This window comes from Pundamilia nyererei, unplaced genomic scaffold, assembly GCF_000239375.1.
Source record: "Pundamilia nyererei isolate P.nyererei 1_Seehausen unplaced genomic scaffold, PunNye1.0 scaffold00047, whole genome shotgun sequence".
Taxonomy (NCBI): domain Eukaryota; kingdom Metazoa; phylum Chordata; class Actinopteri; order Cichliformes; family Cichlidae; genus Pundamilia; species Pundamilia nyererei.
The window spans coordinates 3,594,655-3,612,608 of NW_005187448.1; the positions used below are offsets into that span (position 1 = coordinate 3,594,655).

The window sequence follows — 17,954 nt, forward strand, 5'->3', positions numbered from 1 at the left end:
TCGTTTAAAAATGTTACAAATGTGTTTTGCACTTACACGACCACCTTGATTAAATCCTGTTGGTTCCCCACAGCTGACAGAATGTAGACTGTGTTCATTGCAGATTTACAGGAAAGAAGGACCACAGCCAACAATTTCACATAATTTCATCATCAAAGCATTTTCCCCACTGAAAAACCATCAGTATATGAGTGCTGTGAGAATGAAGCCTCCTGATGCAGGACACTTTGTATCACCTGCAGTCACATCGCAGCACGGAGCAGAAAAATTTAGAGAAAAAACCCCCAAAGTCACGTTTGATCGATAATTAGTAGGAACTGTATTTATCCATTCAGTGCTTGCTTGCTTGCTTGCTCTTCATGTTAACTAGTCATTGTCAGGGGAAATTGCAAACTCAATAATGCATACCTGATTTAAAAGACCATTGCCCTTTTGGTACCTGCTCTCTTCTCTGCCGCAGAGATTAGAGCAGGGTGGTGCATCTAAACGTGCCTGGAGCTGATACTTTACCAATTGCTGGATCTCATTTCCTGGTTTAATAGGAATATCTAACATTATTGTGACCTCAGGGAGATAATGTGACCTGTGGAGCGTGCAGGGTTTACTGGCATCATTGGTTAGAGCTTTACTCGCTTTTCAAGGCACCATCAAACTGCACGGTGGTGACTTGGAGTAAAGCATCAATAATTCAAGGACAGTTAATTCACCCTGAGACGGGTCTCTGTGGACCTCCAAGATAAAGCCCGAAAACTAAGCAGACCTGCTCCGTGAGAGTTCAGTTTTTCCTTTTGCCTCATGAAAGCAGATGCAGCAGCCACAATTCAGTGCTAAGTGGATTTGTGTTGAGGTACAGTACTGTATAAAACTCTCTCAGACTCTCATTTCTTTATATTTTAGTACCCAGGAGCTGGACTTTTTTAAATGTAAAGAATTTGTAAAGCGGTCATGAGCAATAGTTGTCCAGGCTTGCTCAAGGTCTTTCAAAGTTGTTCTTTGAGCATTGGCTGCTTTTTCACTCATTTTCAGTCTATTGCTTGTATCTGAGCACTTTTTTGACCTATGAATATTTCAAGCATGACAAAGGCGCCTAACTCAAGGGATGAACCAGTGTTGTCTTTACATCTTAGACAAATTGGCAAACAGACAATTTAAAATCTCATCTTTAGACACTTTGTTACTAACAGGCTTTTGCAACAACACAGACGTTGTTCCTTTCTTTAGCTGAAAGGTGATTCCCAAAGAACCATTAGCTGAAAACTTTGCATATCTCTACTTTGCAGTGTCCTTATCTGTACCTCAGATAAACAGCAAATCATATTCTTAGGAAATAAGAAAAATCTGGCAAAGACCTGAGAGGAACATTTCTAGTCTGAAATATTCTTAATGGAAGAGTGGCTAGATGTCCTTCAAGCACAAGAGAAGCCTGGAGAACTATTCCTCTACAGCATGACAACTGGTTTTATAGAGCTTTACTTCTTGTGATGCAGTCCTGGCAAACCTGATTGAGATGAATGGAAAACACCTCGTACCATACGTCCTAAAAACATTACAGAAATCTCATGTGCAGGCGGGCCCGGGTTCTCTGATATAATCCAGTTCTGAAAGTTCACTTAGGTTCGTGCTTGAGATTGATGTTATGAATAAAGGAACTTTTGCCATTATAGTCAAAGGCTGCCTCTTGCTTAGCAGTATGTATGTAGTAGTACTGATATTCAGATCAGCTATCACAGCTTGATGAACAAGTCTGTCACAGCAAGTCTGACCTTCTAATGACTGGTCTCCAGCTAAGGCCACAGCAGGACACTCGTGTAATTTCCTTTTTTATCCAGAAGGATGATGGGAGCTGTAGCAGCTGGAATGCTATTGTATGATTGGAAAACAGATATGGTGTATTGCTCCGTGTTGGGTCGAATGGATTCTGCCTTCTTCTCACAGCTTCAGTGGATGCTGAGAGCTGGTTAGATTGGATATCAGGGGAAAAAAAGTCATTTTGTTCCGCTTCAAAAAATACAGCCAAATAACATTTAGGACAAACTGTGATGCAGCGCTGTCTCTATTTTTGTTAGAATCAGCCACTGGATTGGCAGCTTAGTGAAGAGGTGATGTATGGAAACACAGACATGCAGAAAGCGCCTCTTGTGCTGCGATATGTCTTGATCATCTGCTGGAGCGTGAATCAGTGGTAAACAACTGCAGCTTTAAAGTCTCAATATGGTGCAGGCAATCGGGAATCGGAAGAGCTCGGCTTCTCAGCAGTCTGATATCACACTGCTCTGAAAACTTGGGAGCCTATATTTATAACTTGTTTTTGATTCACTTAAGGTGGAGAAAAAGGAATAATGTGCTCATTAGAGCTGTCACACTGTCATACTAAATTAACATTGCAATTCTATATACTACTGAATTTAAAATACAATTGGATGTGAAAATAAGCCAGAAATGAAGCCTTATTGTACAATTCAAACAAAGAAGAATCTTAGAAACATAAATATTTCTAATTATTGATACTTCCGTCTCTCAAAAAGGTTATTCTTCTTTATATGGCTGGTTCCTTTAGGGGTTGCCACAGGAAATCTTCTGCCTCTATCTCACCCTATCCCTAGTGTCCTGTTCTGCCACTCCAGCCCTGTGCGTGTCCTCCTTCGCTACATCCATGAATCTTATCTGTGGTCTTTCCTCTTCTATCGCTCAGAAGGTGTGAAATCAAACTTGTAGAATAGAAAGACACAAGAAAGCGTTTCAGCTCCACTTAGATGTTTCAGCCCCTTTCCCAAAGATAACCGGATTCAGTGGAATTTACAAAAGAGGATGCTAGAACTACTGACAATTCTTGCTGTTTACTGGCATCATGGATTAGTATAACAAAATGCAACACAATGCCTCTAATTGTTCACCTGCTAACATCTAAAAAAATGGTCAAAATGGATCGCTGTGAAAGTTTTACTTGGATGAGAGAAGGATATGTGTTTGTTTTCACAGTGGTATACCCGGGAAGAAATGTGGAACTGTTATCTTGTCTGCGGAGGAGCTTGGAAACTGCCGAGTAAGTCCAAAAAGTTTTAACCATCATACTTTTTTTGTTTTTGTAACTGTTTACACTTTAAGTGTCAGAGTAAATGTTTTGCAGTGTTCACTTGTCTCATGTGAACTCGACCCTTAAGCATCATTACATCTGACTTTAAATGAGCGAATTGTTAAATTGTGACACGTCACTGTGAGATCGCCTGCGTTGCATGGAATTGCTCCATTATCCGTGTTTAGCAATGTTCACGAGTCCGCTGAAGTGAAGTGGGATATTTAATATCCTTTACTCCAGCGAGATATATTGTGCCATAACTGTCCCCATTAAACGAGCAGGATATGCCGTGTTACTTTGCAATTGCGTTTGCCATTTGGAACTTGTGTACATAGTGGATATGCTACGAGTTTGAATAGCTATTTAATGAGACCGCCTTCATTTCAATCACTAAAACAGGCACTTGCTCCTATGTAGTGTGCGCTAATCCATGAGTCTGCGTTAATAACCTGTGTCCACTAATGCCCATTGACTTTCTCTCCACACTGCTAAATGAAGATAGTAAATAATCACATTATACTGCTGCCAGTGGAGCAGGACTTATTGACCGGAACAACCGGCCTCCCTCAGAGGCTGAACAAAAAGCCCTTGAGCTTCTCTGTAAATGTTTTATGATTCCCTAATACATGTAAGCAATGATTCAGTGGTTTCTAACTTCCTGACATACTTGTTTAGCTTAAAAAAGCACCTTGTTTAACAATCATTGTACCTGACTAGGTGTTTTTTTTTCCCTATTGTTTATTCCCTGACAAATAAAGAGTCTCCTGTTAGAGTGAGACTGATAAGACATGCTGATAATGAAACCACCATGATAAGCATTACTGATTCTGCACTGCTGGATTGAAGTGTCAGTGCTCACAGTCATTGGAGGGCTGCTGTGAGTCATCAGGTGCATTGGATCTGCGAATGATAGGAGTTAGCATCATCAATGCAAAGCACCTCTTCAAGAGGCGATTCAGTAATATAAATGCAAATGATCGTTACTGGTACAAATGATGATTTCCCTTCTCCCAGACTCCATTAGAGAGACACCGACTAGACATGTCACCGCAGACCTGCCCTGTATACACAGAATTTAACCCTGAACAGAAAAGAGAAAGAACAGGCAAACGAAAGCAACGACGTACTAAAAGCGTGACTCCGAAGACAGCGCTGTCAGCACAACACCACACCTGTGAATTCTTACAGTCTGGATTGCCACCATCCATCTGGTTGTTGTTTATTCTATAATCCACCTGTGACCAATAAATGGAGGCAGCTGAGTTGCAGCATCGCCCGAGGTAAACACTGCAACTCTTGTTTGGGGAAAGTGAGACGAGCAGAGGGAGAATCGACTGGGGAAGTTCTGCAGGGACTGTGAATCGAGAACTGGGCTGGCTCTCACCTTCGTGGTGGATTTGCCAGGTATCATTAGACAGAGCAACAGCCTCCGCATGGATCAAAGGCTTCCTCTTGGCTGTCGTTGCCTCTGGCACATAGGAGTGCAGAGCAGTGGCTGGCTGGCCTCACATCTTCCACACGGTCCAGCTCTGTCTGATTTAAATAAAAGTAAACCACACAACATTTAACATATGGAAGCTGTAAACCTCAGTCCTGGTTATCAGTTCGACTCACAATTGTTCACAAAGTGGCGATTTTGTTTATAAAACTTGACACCACAAGTTTTCTACAGAGAGGCTTTTTAGTCTGTACAGAACAGCCTCACGTCCTATGAATATGGAAAAAGTAATCAAGTAAATTAAATGAAATAAAATAACACAAAACCTCTTGAATGAATTTAAACTAGCTCTGGTAACATTAAAACCCTGATTACACTAACATTTTTCATTTATCAAGCAAACGTTCTTCACTTCTTGAGCTTACATAACGCTCATCCTTACATTGACAAAAAATCCTTCACCTGAGGCTTACAGTCATAATAGACGAATGCTCGGATGAATGGAGTGATGCGCGAAGCTTATGATTCATTTTGTGATTCACTACAGTCTGCAATCCCAAGGATGTCATAAGCTTGTGTAACATGAATTCAGGCACTGTGTGCATTGCTTTGTATCTCTTTGAATAGACCCACCCCACTCTCTGTAAGTGGCAGTGTGCGTTGCTCTGCCACTTACCCCATGCGGTGATATCTTAGTAGAGCAGAGAAACGGGTAGGAGGATGTAGACTGAAGTCACTATTCCCCTGCTGCTCCTAAACCTCAGTGGCTGAAATGAATGTTCTGCCTTTTCCTCGCTTAATGAGAGAACACTGCTAGGCTCCGATGTGGGTATGTGTTATCCATGCCTAATGAAGGCTTAGGGCACTGTGCTGCCATGATAGTGTAATTGTAGAAGCTGTGTCAGGGTTAAACAGGACAGTTATACTACGGATCTATTTTTTAAGGGCTTTCATATCTGACCTAAGCAAACTTTCCCAACATGATGTGTTAGTTTTAATGCACCAAACAGCACCTTGGAAAATTAAACGTTCTTGTGAAAAAACCACAGAGGGAGAGCTTGACACACTGCAGGTAGAAAATGCAAAGATATTGCAGGCTGGATAGAAAGGTAGGTAATAACTGAAAATGACAGTAGGAAATGAAAATGGATATATAGCAACCCATTCAGCTGCCAGCGCTGACTGTTTTAATCATAGCTTTACTCTTCACCTGCTTCAACATTTCCACCACAGTGAAAGGATTCAAACTGTGGTGTAATCAGATTAGCTCATTCTTTAAATTGTTCCAGCGCAACAATTTCATTCTTTTGGACAGTAACTAATCTAATACAGTAACTGTATTATTTCAAATAGTTCAAAATAAGTGTTGTTTATTTAACATTGGACCTTGTTGAATACTCTTATTTAGTCCACTCTTCTTTTTAGTGAGCTCCTTGAACAATAGGCAGGTTGGAGTCCTGCATATACAGTTAAAATACATAGTGTGGAAATATGACGCCAGTGAAGTGTCATTCTATCTGAAGGCCACTAAATAGAAATAGCTGTGGCTGCAAAGAGTCTTCTGGTCCTATAGAAGTCTATGAACATACAGCTCTCCGATGTAGCCTCTGTAAATACTTTCCTGCTAAGTTTATGCACTCACTCAATCATTTTAGATCATACTGAATAGAAAATTAAGTCTATTATGAAAATCTTGGTCATACCAGGTTTTAAAATGTTGGATTATCTGCGGCATGAAACCCGCGCGTGGCTACGCCCACCTTTCATCCTCTTCTTTTATGCCATCTTTTGTACTGGCAGAAAATGAGGACAAGCATAATATCCCCCTCTTAAGGAGAAAACTGCAGGAGTTGTTGTACTTTGAATTATGTAGTAGCTCCGTGGTAGTGCTATGTCCAAGGCAAAAAGTGATGTTTTTGGGGGTTAGCGAGAGGCAGGTCAGTGGCAGACCGTGTCCGACTGATGTGGGTCAAAGCAATCAATAGAGGCTCTGCACCATGCTGGTTTAGATCTAACAGCAGCACTTCAAAACCTAAAAGCCCTGAAGACCAGCTGGGTAAAGACAGCTCCTCTTTTTGCTCCTTGAAAGCTTCAATGTCTTCTGGCATAAAACTTTAACCGACTCTAAGATGTGAGAATAAGACCCCCAATTTACATATGTGGTACGTTTGGGGGGTACAAAGCTGTTAAGAAGGTTTGAACATCATCCAGGTGAAGGTGATGATTGAGATGCTGATGGAGAACACTTTGCAGAGCTTTTCTTCTGATGTGGACATTTACCTGTCCAGTGTGCCCATTATGCAGCTTCATTATTGTACTCTAGAGTGACCACAGGGAGCCAAACTGGAATCAAGAACATTATGGAGCATGCTCTTTGTCTTTGATGTGGCAGTACACATTGAAATGCTGCCTAAATGAGTATAATTATGATAATACCAGCCTTTCTAATGTATCATTAGCTGCACTCACACCCCCCACATGCTGTTGTACACAGGCCCCTCCCCTCTCTGTGTGCAGGGTGTTAGGATCCATTTATGTGCCTCTGTATGGTTACTCTTATTGTTATTTTATACAGCACAAGGTATTTTCATTTGCCGTGTTCCATCTACATTGTTATGCAGGTGTTGCATAATAAAGAAATGGTAATGAATGCATTTGCAGGTTTTTGAAACTAGAGCCCACTGTTTGGATTTGCTGTCCTCTTATTAAGATTCAGTCAGCACTTTGCTTTTAGTTGGTGCTTCAGTGCTTTTATATCTTGGCACACAGCATGTGTACACAAACATCGGGAGGCAAACACAGCCAGTAGCATGGATTTAAAGTGTCCTGTACTTTTCCGTCATTCCATTTCTCTGACTGCCTTCCTCCTTTGTCTGTAGGATTACGCCACCATGCAATTTTGTGCCAACAAACTGGATAAAAAGGACTTCTTTGGAAAGTCAGACCCCTTCATGGTCTTCTACAGAAGTAATGAGGATGGCACGTGAGTTTGTCTTTCGCATTTGCGTCTCTGCAAGTCAGGGGTGTCAAACTCAAATACACAGTGGGCCAAAATTCAAAACTGGAACAAAGTCGCGGGCTAACGTTAATATTTATTGAAATATATTTATTCCTTCAGATATAAGAATGAATCTTTTCTTATGGACTCTAACACGTTTTGCTGAAAAACTGAATATGGAACAAGCAAAGCTTAATACTAAACAATATATATATTAGCTGTATAATACCAGTAGGCCAGCTCTAATAGTAATTTGGTATGGCTTCGCAGGCCAAATGTAATCAGGCTGCGGGCCAAATTTGGCCCGCGGGCCAGAGTTTGACACCTATGCTGTAAGTCTTCTGTTTTGGCGTATCAAAGCCGGGCTGGAGGGCATTAAGCTCCAAGAGGAAGGGAAGCAGGGTTGAGAAAATTAGAAATAAGATCGAGACCCCTTGAACTCAGCTGCATACCGATGAATTCATGCAGACATGGTTTCAAGGCAAAGCAGTTTTCTGCTTCAGATGTGAGAAGATTTTATCACTGATTTTTTTTTTAAGTGTTTGTTTATATTTTAGAGATGTTTGTTTTAACTGCATCTCCAGGTTCACTATCTGCCACAAGACCGAGGTGGTGAAGAACACACTGAACCCTGTGTGGGAGCCCTTCTCCATCCCTGTCAGAGCGCTCTGCAATGGAGACTATGACAGGTAGGTTGACTGATGATGTACAGGTGAGTCTCATGAAGACAAACAAATATTCCCACACACTCAGAGTTTGTTTTTCAAGGAAAAATTAAAGCGCTGCAGAGTTTTAATATGTGGTGTAGCTCTTACAAAGTGGATCAGGGCTATCAGATTTAGAGCAAATTGATTTTCTAATGTTATTCTATCCGCTGCTGAAATAGACAATTATTACAGGCTGACTAGCACTACATGCCACCTTGCCTGGCTCTTTATTGATTTCTCCACAATCACAGAGAGCCTTTCAGAGCATTGCAGGGTTTCTGATTGGTTTCTCTGGTGGCAACTTCTAGCTTATCTGAATCTTTTCAGAGTGAAGGGCATTGCAGAATACCCGAGGAGCAGGAAGAGTTTTGGCAGGAAGATAAAATAACACGAGCGAAAAAAGAGAGCGAGAGGAGAGGGAGAGTCGGTCTAAAGATGTTGACAGGTGGCTGGAACAACACAGGAGCCCTTCTATGTGTGTTTGTGTGCAGAAGCAGGAAAATGTTTAGACCCAGACAGCCGCGCGAGTGTGTAGAAGAACATGTCAAACCATGGCCTCCGCTACACTGGGTGTCAGCGAAGGTTCGCTGCTTTCAATCCTGTCTCTGTTCACCTGCCCGGAGAAGCTAATTGGGTCAGACAGATGGAGCAGAAGCATGAAAGTATCCTGATTCCCTTTGAGGATTTTGATGACAAGAGAAATCTGCAGCCATTTAGGGTCTCTTGGCTTTTCTTTTAAAATATCTACAGTTTCCGAGATCTATACAGGAGACCTGCTGCACGGCTGTTGCAATTTATCAGTCTTTTCATCCAATACTTTTCAAATCATGACATTTTTATTTCTCTTTAAATTGTATAAGTAGAAATGGCCTGGTTTCTCCCCCACAGGCTTTTCTTTTGGACTCCAGTAAAATGCACAGACAGGCTGGTCTGTGCTGTATTTTCTGCACTACCGTCTTTCATTCTTGTTCCCTTTTCTCCTGCAAATATACAGCAAAATTTACAATATATTAATAATGATGTATTGACTATCTCTCTGCAGTCACATTTTTCACCCTCATGAGAATCTGATAAATCTCTTGCAATCATTTGTCTTCGATAGCGATCAGAAAGTGAAATCTCTCCCATTTCCACTCCAACACAACGCTGGTTGCAGAAACTAAAATGAAATTGATTCGAGGATCGAGCTGCCCCCAACTCTGCTGATTATAATGATGCTGACTCATCACAGGCAAATCATCTGTCACAAGTGGCCCTGAGTGTCAAGAATCATTTGTTTTTTTCATACTAGTCAAGATTGCAAAGTTTTCTAACTCTGACTCTGAATGTCTGGTTGGTTTAGAGGGAAACAAGTGATGAGTTCATCACAGACCATTAGAGGAAGTCTCCTTTCTTTGTGCGTTACACAATTTGGACATTTGTTAGCTGGGAAAAATAGTGCAAACACAATTAGTTCAGGTCAGGATAACAGAGTAGCCCTCCGATACTTATCTGCCTCTTGGATCCTCTGACAAGTGACTGACAGCAGCAGCTGATGGGAAGATGGGGGTGGCAAGCCACTAGTCTAGTTTCCATCAGTCTGAGAAGAAAAGAGGAGGCATCTTCCTCATTCTGCCTATATTCTCTCAGGCTTGCTCATTTGTTTTTTTTCTCCTACCGACTTATTTTGGGAACTTGCAAAATATGCTATTTCCCAAGAGGTTACTTTTCTGTCTTAGGCATGTGGGGAGAAAATGCTTTACCTAAACTGTTGGTGTTGTCGCCCAGCTCTTTACTCTGTGAGATACACAAAAACAATTCATTTAAATATTTAATGCTAGTTTATTAATCTGCACCATATTTTTTATACATAAATTAAGCAGACAGAAACCCAATAAGCTCTGTGAATTTGTATTATTGTCAGTCTTGCTTAAACGTTGGCAATTACTGAGACTGGCGCTTAATAATCAGCTAATAAATTTTGAAAACCTAACATGACTCAGGCTGCCACGCAGTATAGCTTCAAAGAGAAAACAAATGTTGTCACCATTAGATCTCTAGAAAGATGTTTGTGTCTTTTGCATGCAAAACACAGAGCATGCTCTCTTTGATGGCTTTAATTCAGCTTTCACTAACAATTAATGAGCTTAAGTAACTTGGTTTGTCACTTTCAAAATGCTCTTTGTAACATTTCTCCTCAAGAATATTACGTTTGTAGCTCACGCAAGGCATTAATATGTTCACACAAGGAAACAAACACATTTTCTGCTCTTTGATGTGCTTCCTAGGACAATCAAGGTGGAGGTGTATGACTGGGACAGAGATGGGAGGTAACTGATACACAGAGGAGCGTGTGCACACACATGCACAAGAGAAATATGTCAAAAAAATTTTTTTCATCCCTAATAGACAACGCTATTTTACTGTCTTTACTGACTACTAAATTATAGTTACTTTCTTTTCAGTACACATTAATGGTTATGTGCTTTTATCTTCCACCAGTCAAGGCTGTGATGACGCTTTTTGTCTCCTTTCCACCAGCCATGATTTCATCGGTGAATTCACCACAAGTTTCAAAGAGCTGTGTCGGGGTCAGAACCAGCTGAATGTGTATGAGGTGAGCGGAGATAAAATCGACCAATACCATCATCACCTTCAGAGCAGCGGACCTTTATGTAAAAGCTGCAAATGTTGACTGCTGTAGGGAGCTCGTTTGCTTTAAGCTGCTTCCAAGTAGAATGCAAATCACTTTCTGAAGCCACTATGGCAGACGCAGTTTCAAGTGAAATTCAGCACATCGAGCTGAATGTGACCGGCCAAAGCTATGTGCGAATTATTAATGAATGAACCTTGGAAGCACCTGTGCCAAAAAACGATTCTGATGGCACAAAAAGAAACCTCAGCTTCCTTTGTGCATGCTAGTGTGAGAAACCTGCCTCGGTCTGAGAACAAATCAGCGTGCCCTTTATACTCAGCAAGGTCTTCTTTCATGACAGGAAGTTCTACAGGTCTCACTTGTTTGAGCAAAGTTGTGGCTGTTCAAGATTAACAACTAGCCTCCCCTGTTTGTCCTCACCCTACCCGCTATTAAGCCTCTCAGAGGTTAAGTGGTGCCATAGATCGACTGGAGAAGACTGCTGCTGCGGTGGGAATACAAATGGAAATGCAACAGAACTATGTTACTTATTCCTTCCTTTGGATCGCACTCAGAAAGTCTGAATAGGTCCCTGCTCATTAAAACAGTTGCCATATTACATTAGCCTCTGAATCAGTCATAGAAGCACTCTAAGAAAAGAATAAGGCCAGTAAAGGTAGAGAGTAAGGGAAAAGCTGATGAGTTGGGTTAGGAAAGACGGTGCCCTTTTACACTGCTGACACGGCATAAGGATGTGCATCCATTACCCTTCACCAAACCTTTCTATATATAAAACGCAGGTAAGGTCAGAGACCTTAAAAAACTTTTGTGATGTGGACAAAACTGACATAACACCACCTTCTCATTATGGAGAAATAAAGAAATTCAGTATGTCACATGCCACATTTTTCAGCTCTTTGCATATTTTTGTATATTCAACGTGACGTGCAGAAAGCTTGTAAACATTAGACGACAGCAGGCTAATGTCAGTACAGGACGCTGTAACTGAATCTGATTCCTTTGCGATGTCATGTGAAGTTTTGGCGGCTGAGTGATGGTCACAACGCTGTGAGGCATAATTTTTGGAAGACGAGTTCAGGGGGCGCTTTTAGAAAGTACAGAACCAGAAAGGAAGAGTAGAGAAGAGAGACGAAAGGAGGGTAGAATGGGATACCTTTTACTTTATTATCCTGCACAGCTTCCTCCAGGCTCATGCTTTGTGTTTGTGTGCAGACCTTTAGAATGAGGAGTGCAGATATTTGACTTTGCTCACTGTTGCATACAAGTTTTTGGCTGCAAGCTTAAATGTAACTTTTATTTAATGCACTGAAGACTGTAAATCACTCCGCTCGCCTTGGATATCACTCAAGTATTTCCCAATTTTTTGTTTTTAGTGAAGTCTATAGGTGTTTGCACAGTGTTGCACTCATGCCCTTGTAAACCACCACACAGGATTTGAAATGAAGCAGCCAATATCTAATTGAAGTGCAGCGTATAACCTCTAACCATACACCGGGTAACCAGAAAAGCAAGCCACCTGTTTAGGAATTACAGACTTTTTTATTAGTCCCTCTATTTTCACAGCATATGTAGCTGGACAAAGTAATTTAATACAAAATGTCAGCTATATAAACATACCGAAGGCTACAGCCTATGCATATCAAAAAGTGCAAGGTTTTCTCGCTTGAAATGCTGTCAGCCTCGCTCAGTCACTGCTTATTAAGGGAGCTCTGCCTTTTTTCTTTTTGGCTAGTTTTGTGTTCAGTAAGTGAAAAACATGCTCACTTGGGATGGAATCAGGTGAAAGACTAGGTCATCTAAAAATATTTAATGTCTTTGCCAAAAAGCTCTTAAGCTGTTTTCACTGCATGTTTCGGGTCATTGTCCATGTGCACTGTGAAGCGCTGTCTTGTCAGTTTTTCTTCATTTGGCTGAAACTGAGCAGAAAGTGCAGCTCTGTCGTCTCTGCTGCTTTTATCAGCAGTCACATCATCAATAAACACTAGTGACCCACTTCCACTGGCAGTCATGCATCCCCGTGCTAAAACACCGCCTCCACCATGTTTGACAGATGATGTGTTTTCCTTTAGATCACAAGCTGCTTCTTTCCTTTTCGGCACTCTTAGTTAATTTTGGTTTCATCTGTCTCCAGAGACTTCTTGTTCCAGAGCTGGGCAAGATTTTCTAAGACATTTCCTAGCAAAGTGTAATCTGCTCTTTCTGTTCTTGAGTGCCACATGTGGTTTGCAGCTTGAGCTAAACCCTTTGTAGTTACATGAATGAAGACTTGTCGTGATTGCAGGCTCTGACACGCCTACCCCTGTTGAGGTGCTCTTGATTTGGCTAGAGGTCGTGAAAGGAATTCTGAGATCATTCAGTTTAAGTTATTTTTCATGGCCGTCCAGGCTTGAACTCACCAGCGCTTTCCTTCCTTTTAAGAATTAGCCAGATTGTTGTCTTGGCCACTCCTATATTTTCTGCTCTCTCTGATGGCTCGCCTTTGTTTTCTCAGGCTAATTACCAAATGCAAATTTTGGAATCAACTGCATACCTTTTATCAGTTTAATTTACCAGTTAATTGTACAATTACTTTTGATGGCATGGGAATGGAGGGACTGCGCAGAAAATTTGAATTTGAAGCAATATTTTGAGCTTCATTTCCTTTCTTCCACTGTGGTGGTACATAGAAGCAAAAGCACAAAAATCGTGTCACTATCCAAAAGCTTGGACCTGGCTGTATGCATCTACCCCCACTGCACATAACTGTGCACTTGCACTCACTCTGTATGTGGTTATAAGCACCACAGCTGGCAGCATGCATGTGAAATTTACAGTAGACTGCTTATGCTTATAAAAATCCCTCTGAATTATCTGCACTTAGCTGGAAGGCATGATCAATGGTATCTCATTCTCACCTGCTACAGTTATTGGATTCACTCCCTATGCTCCATTACCCTTACAGACATAGAGTAGGAGGACAAAGATGTTTTTATTACTTGCCCAAGGGTGGATAAAAAGAATTGTGCTGCAAGTTTACATTATCATTATCCTTCGTTCCCATTCTGCCTTCATACCAGGTGGTGAATGCCAAGAAGAAAATAAAGAAGAAGAGATACATCAACTCTGGGACGGTGAGTCTGAGATACTGTAAGAGCAAATCTCCTTGTGCACGCACACCCCTGCCTGCCTTCTCTTTTGTATTCAGCAGGAAGTTTTCACTAAGTGGATTGCATGAACTCTGTTAAATGTTTTTCTTCTATTCCCATTCCCTGAGCTTATGATCCAGACAGTGAATTTAAGTAGACAGGAAAACATTCCCATGACCTCAAACGGGATGATTATTCAAGTCTGTAAAGCTAAATAAAAGAGACTTGTGTCTGTGTCCTTTCCCTGAAGAATAGTGACAGAAGTTCATAAATGAGCCGCGGCTTTGCTACAGCTCTTAGCGTATACTGTGACTCTGTAATTAAAATTTGTGCCTAGCTATCCATCAAGCTGATCATCCATCAGTCCACAGGCACACTGACGCTCAGTGATTGTAATTCTAAGGCGCTGCTTCGGCAACGCAATCATTTTGCATGGATAGGTCATTTTGAGAGGTCAGTGTTAATGTGTAGATTGGTAAATTTGTTTAATTAAAAAGGACGAGTTAATCTTTTGGGGCCTTTTTTTCCCTCTCAGGTATCCTTGTTGTCATTCAGTGTAGAGTCAGAGCACACCTTCCTGGATTACATCAGAGGAGGGTGAGTCATGCATTTGTGTGCAAGTTACATTACTTTGTTTATGTACTCACGCTGTTTGTGTTTCACCTCTACGAGTGGCTCACAGAAACTTTGACCACATAGTTTCATTTACTGCACATCTGCACTCAAAAATTTGATTTGCATACTGGAAGTTCACTGTTTGAATTTAATTGTGCACAATGATGGCTGTGCAGACTCCCTATTAGTATGAGTTTAACACATGTACAAGTAACATATTGTTTCCAGTAGTTCATCTGTCGACTGGACCTTTTAGTTCTTAAACACAGGTGTGACTAATTACATTGATTATGGCTTACATGCAGATAGAACAAAACCTTCATTAACATCATTAGAGACACCTGTGCTGTCCCACTTTGTCATGTCAAAATGACTGCTGTGAAGAGGGGCGTTGGAAAAAGTATTCATCATTTGGATTATTTTTTTATTCCTAGACAGGCAATTGAACTTTTAGCACATAAGACTCTAATGATTCCTGTCAGAATATTTTATGTGTCCAAAATTTAATTTGATGGAGATTTCAAGTTTAAAAACAAATCTTGTTTTGCAGTTTATTACACATTTAAGTGTTAAGCACACTGATAAAATAATATTAGCTAAGATATATAGCAGTTAATATAATAATTAGCGCTGTCAACGTAAATCTCATTAAAATCAGGTTAACGCCATAATTGCATTAACGTGGCAAATCTCCGTTAGCGAGTTACACGTGATCGCCCCGTGCGTGGGGCTGCGCGGCATCAACACGTTAGCATGGTTAGCTTGTTAACGGGCAGAGATTTGCCGCGTTAATGCAGTTATGGCATTAACCTACGGTGGCCCTGAGAGGCCAAACGGACTGCAACTTCAGAAAACACTTGCAAAAAGAAATATGCTGCAAAAAGAAAAATGCTGCAAAAAGAAGCATTTTTCTTTTTGCAGCATTTTTCATTTTGCAAGTGTTTTCTGAAGTTGAAGTCCGTTTGGCCTCTCAGGGCCACCGTATTAACCTCATTTTAATGAGATTAATGCTGACTGCGCTAATAATAATCATAATCATAGTATCATATCACTGTGACATCCATGCACAGCTGTTCTTGCATGGTGGTGAAATCTGCAGTGTTTAAATATCATTCAGGTAACCACTGACCTAGAAAGCCATGGAATTACAGATTTCACCACACTAACACGCTTCAACTATGCATTAATGGTTATGTTTGGGTGTCATTTCATGGGAATAAAACAGCAATACGATATTGCAGATGCTTGTATTGACATTTGTAGGCTCAGTTTCAGGATTTTTATGCTAGCACTGATGCTATATTGTCAGTATAACACAGCACGTAATCATTATTATCATATGATCATTTACCACTCAATCCAGTATATGAACACTTAACATCCATCCCAGTCTTTCCCATCCATCCATCACATTTCTCACTGTTAGCATACCAACATGTCCTCCAGCCTGCCAAACACAACACGAACGCTTAATGCTACCCTTTAGCATCTGTGCAATAACTATAGGAGACCCAGCACTCTGGCTGTTTGAGTGAGTCATCTGCTCAAGAAAAACAGCTGTTCTGTGTTCATGGTCATAGATAGTGGTGCTGCTGACTGTAAATAGTGATATGCTGAGTGAGGCTCTGTTTGCTTGTATTGTGTAACCACTGAATCAGGGGTATGACAGTGGGATAGTGGTCTAGAGTGATGTAGTGTGTGCAGAGCACCTGGGTTTGCTTGGACCTTTCTGATGTTTGCTCTCAGATATTTGCTGTCAAATGGAGGAAGAATAAAAGAAAAGAGGTCATAAAATAATTTAAATTCAAATTTATTTTCACCATGCATAAATCTGGTAGAACAACAGTCAATAGTGAGTGTTAAAACTTTATACAGTGACACCCATCGCTGTGACTAATACACGGAAATGAGTCAGGGCTGTGAGATTTAACACAGTAGTTTTAAAATGCATTACACTGGCTCCCCCTTTTTACTTTGTTTCCTGTTGTTGCTGCCCATGGCATAACAAGCACTCATCCATGTTTTCCTCAGTGTTATTGAGTGTGGTTACTGAGGTGCTTCTGATTTTTCACATAACAGCTCAAAGTGTGGCCCCGAAGGAAACGATTGTGTCCACAGCCACAACTCCGGAGTAAATGAATATGAATGATTATGATAGAATATGGAGAAGATCTGAGGGCTTAATTAAGGGCGAACATCCTGTCACATATGGAAATGTTTCTCAGTGGATCAGTGGCTGCCCTGGTTTTAGTTTTCTGCTGCTTTGCTGCTGGTGGCTGAGTGTCCCAGATCTGTCCCGTTGGTCTCTCTCCAGCTCCCACAAACGGACACACACACTGTACCCTCACACACAGCACACATTCACTCACTGTCAAAACAGCAGTGTTTTCACCTTTTTCTACTTGTTCGACTCTGATCTAATTTGTCCTTGAGAAACCGAAGAAAAATGGAGGAAGAGGGGAAATGGGAAAACAATGAGGTTAGAAGTACTGATACGATAGATCAAACTATGTTGTGCTGTATTTGCTCTCAGATTTTAGTTCTTCTGGGGTTTTTTCTCTCTCATTTTTATGATGGGGCAACCTATCATCATTTTGGATTCACCAAACCAAATAAGCAATTATCCAAGTTCACAGCAACCTACATATGAGAGCTGATACTTGGGGAACATGCACTGTCCTACTGCCTTTTTTCTAAACTGACATTTAGAAAAAAAGGGGCCTCAAACCAAGCTGTGAGAGAGACTGCACTGACCTGTTTAAAATTGTGTGCATTTATTTATAAGTGTGCATTGAATAATTAGTAGTAAGCATGCTTATGTCTTGAAGTAAGATTAAAAAATGGTCTGTAAAGAATTTAGTGTACCATTTTCCTTGGATTTTGTCTTCATATACAGGAACTTGTGAATATGGACAGCAGTTTGATCCTCAGTGTCTCTGGTCTGCATGTGGAAATGCCCTTGAGCAAGAAGCTGAATCTTAATTGCTCTGATGCATCTATCAGTGTGCGTGCATGTGTGTGTGCTAGATAAAGTGCTTAACTTGAATACAGTAGAATAAAAGTGCTTTAAGAGTGTGTGTGTTTGTAAATGGGAGAATGTGGCTTGTGTAAAAAGCACTTTGAGTGGTTAGGAATACTAGAAACTGCTTTATCAACCCCAAGCCATTTTCAAACTAAAGAGACGCTTTCTGTCAGACTGCTACGGTTCCTAAATATAGAGAAAAAGACACCACTCCAAAGACCTTCCATATAAGGGTTTAAAATGTCTATTTTTAGGTAGTTCCTTGTGATTTCCCTTTGTGCTTCCACGTTACACCTCCTTCCAGCCTCCAACGGCCAACACCTCCTTCCAGCCCCCCC

The 17,954-nt window shown here is 40.9% G+C and overlaps 1 protein-coding gene across 2 annotated transcripts in view; it reads left to right on the forward strand.

Annotated features, from left to right (window-relative positions):
- Positions 1-17,954, forward strand: part of cpne5a (copine Va) — a 77,726-nt gene that overhangs the window by 35,275 nt on the left and 24,497 nt on the right. For both annotated transcript variants that reach the window (XM_005732671.1, XM_005732672.1), the window contains 7 exons: positions 2,980-3,043; positions 7,394-7,497; positions 8,097-8,201; positions 10,487-10,528; positions 10,740-10,815; positions 13,911-13,964; positions 14,515-14,576. In XM_005732671.1, coding sequence (XP_005732728.1) covers positions 2,980-3,043; positions 7,394-7,497; positions 8,097-8,201; positions 10,487-10,528; positions 10,740-10,815; positions 13,911-13,964; positions 14,515-14,576 — 507 coding nt within the window. The remainder of the gene's footprint in view (positions 1-2,979; positions 3,044-7,393; positions 7,498-8,096; positions 8,202-10,486; positions 10,529-10,739; positions 10,816-13,910; positions 13,965-14,514; positions 14,577-17,954) is intronic.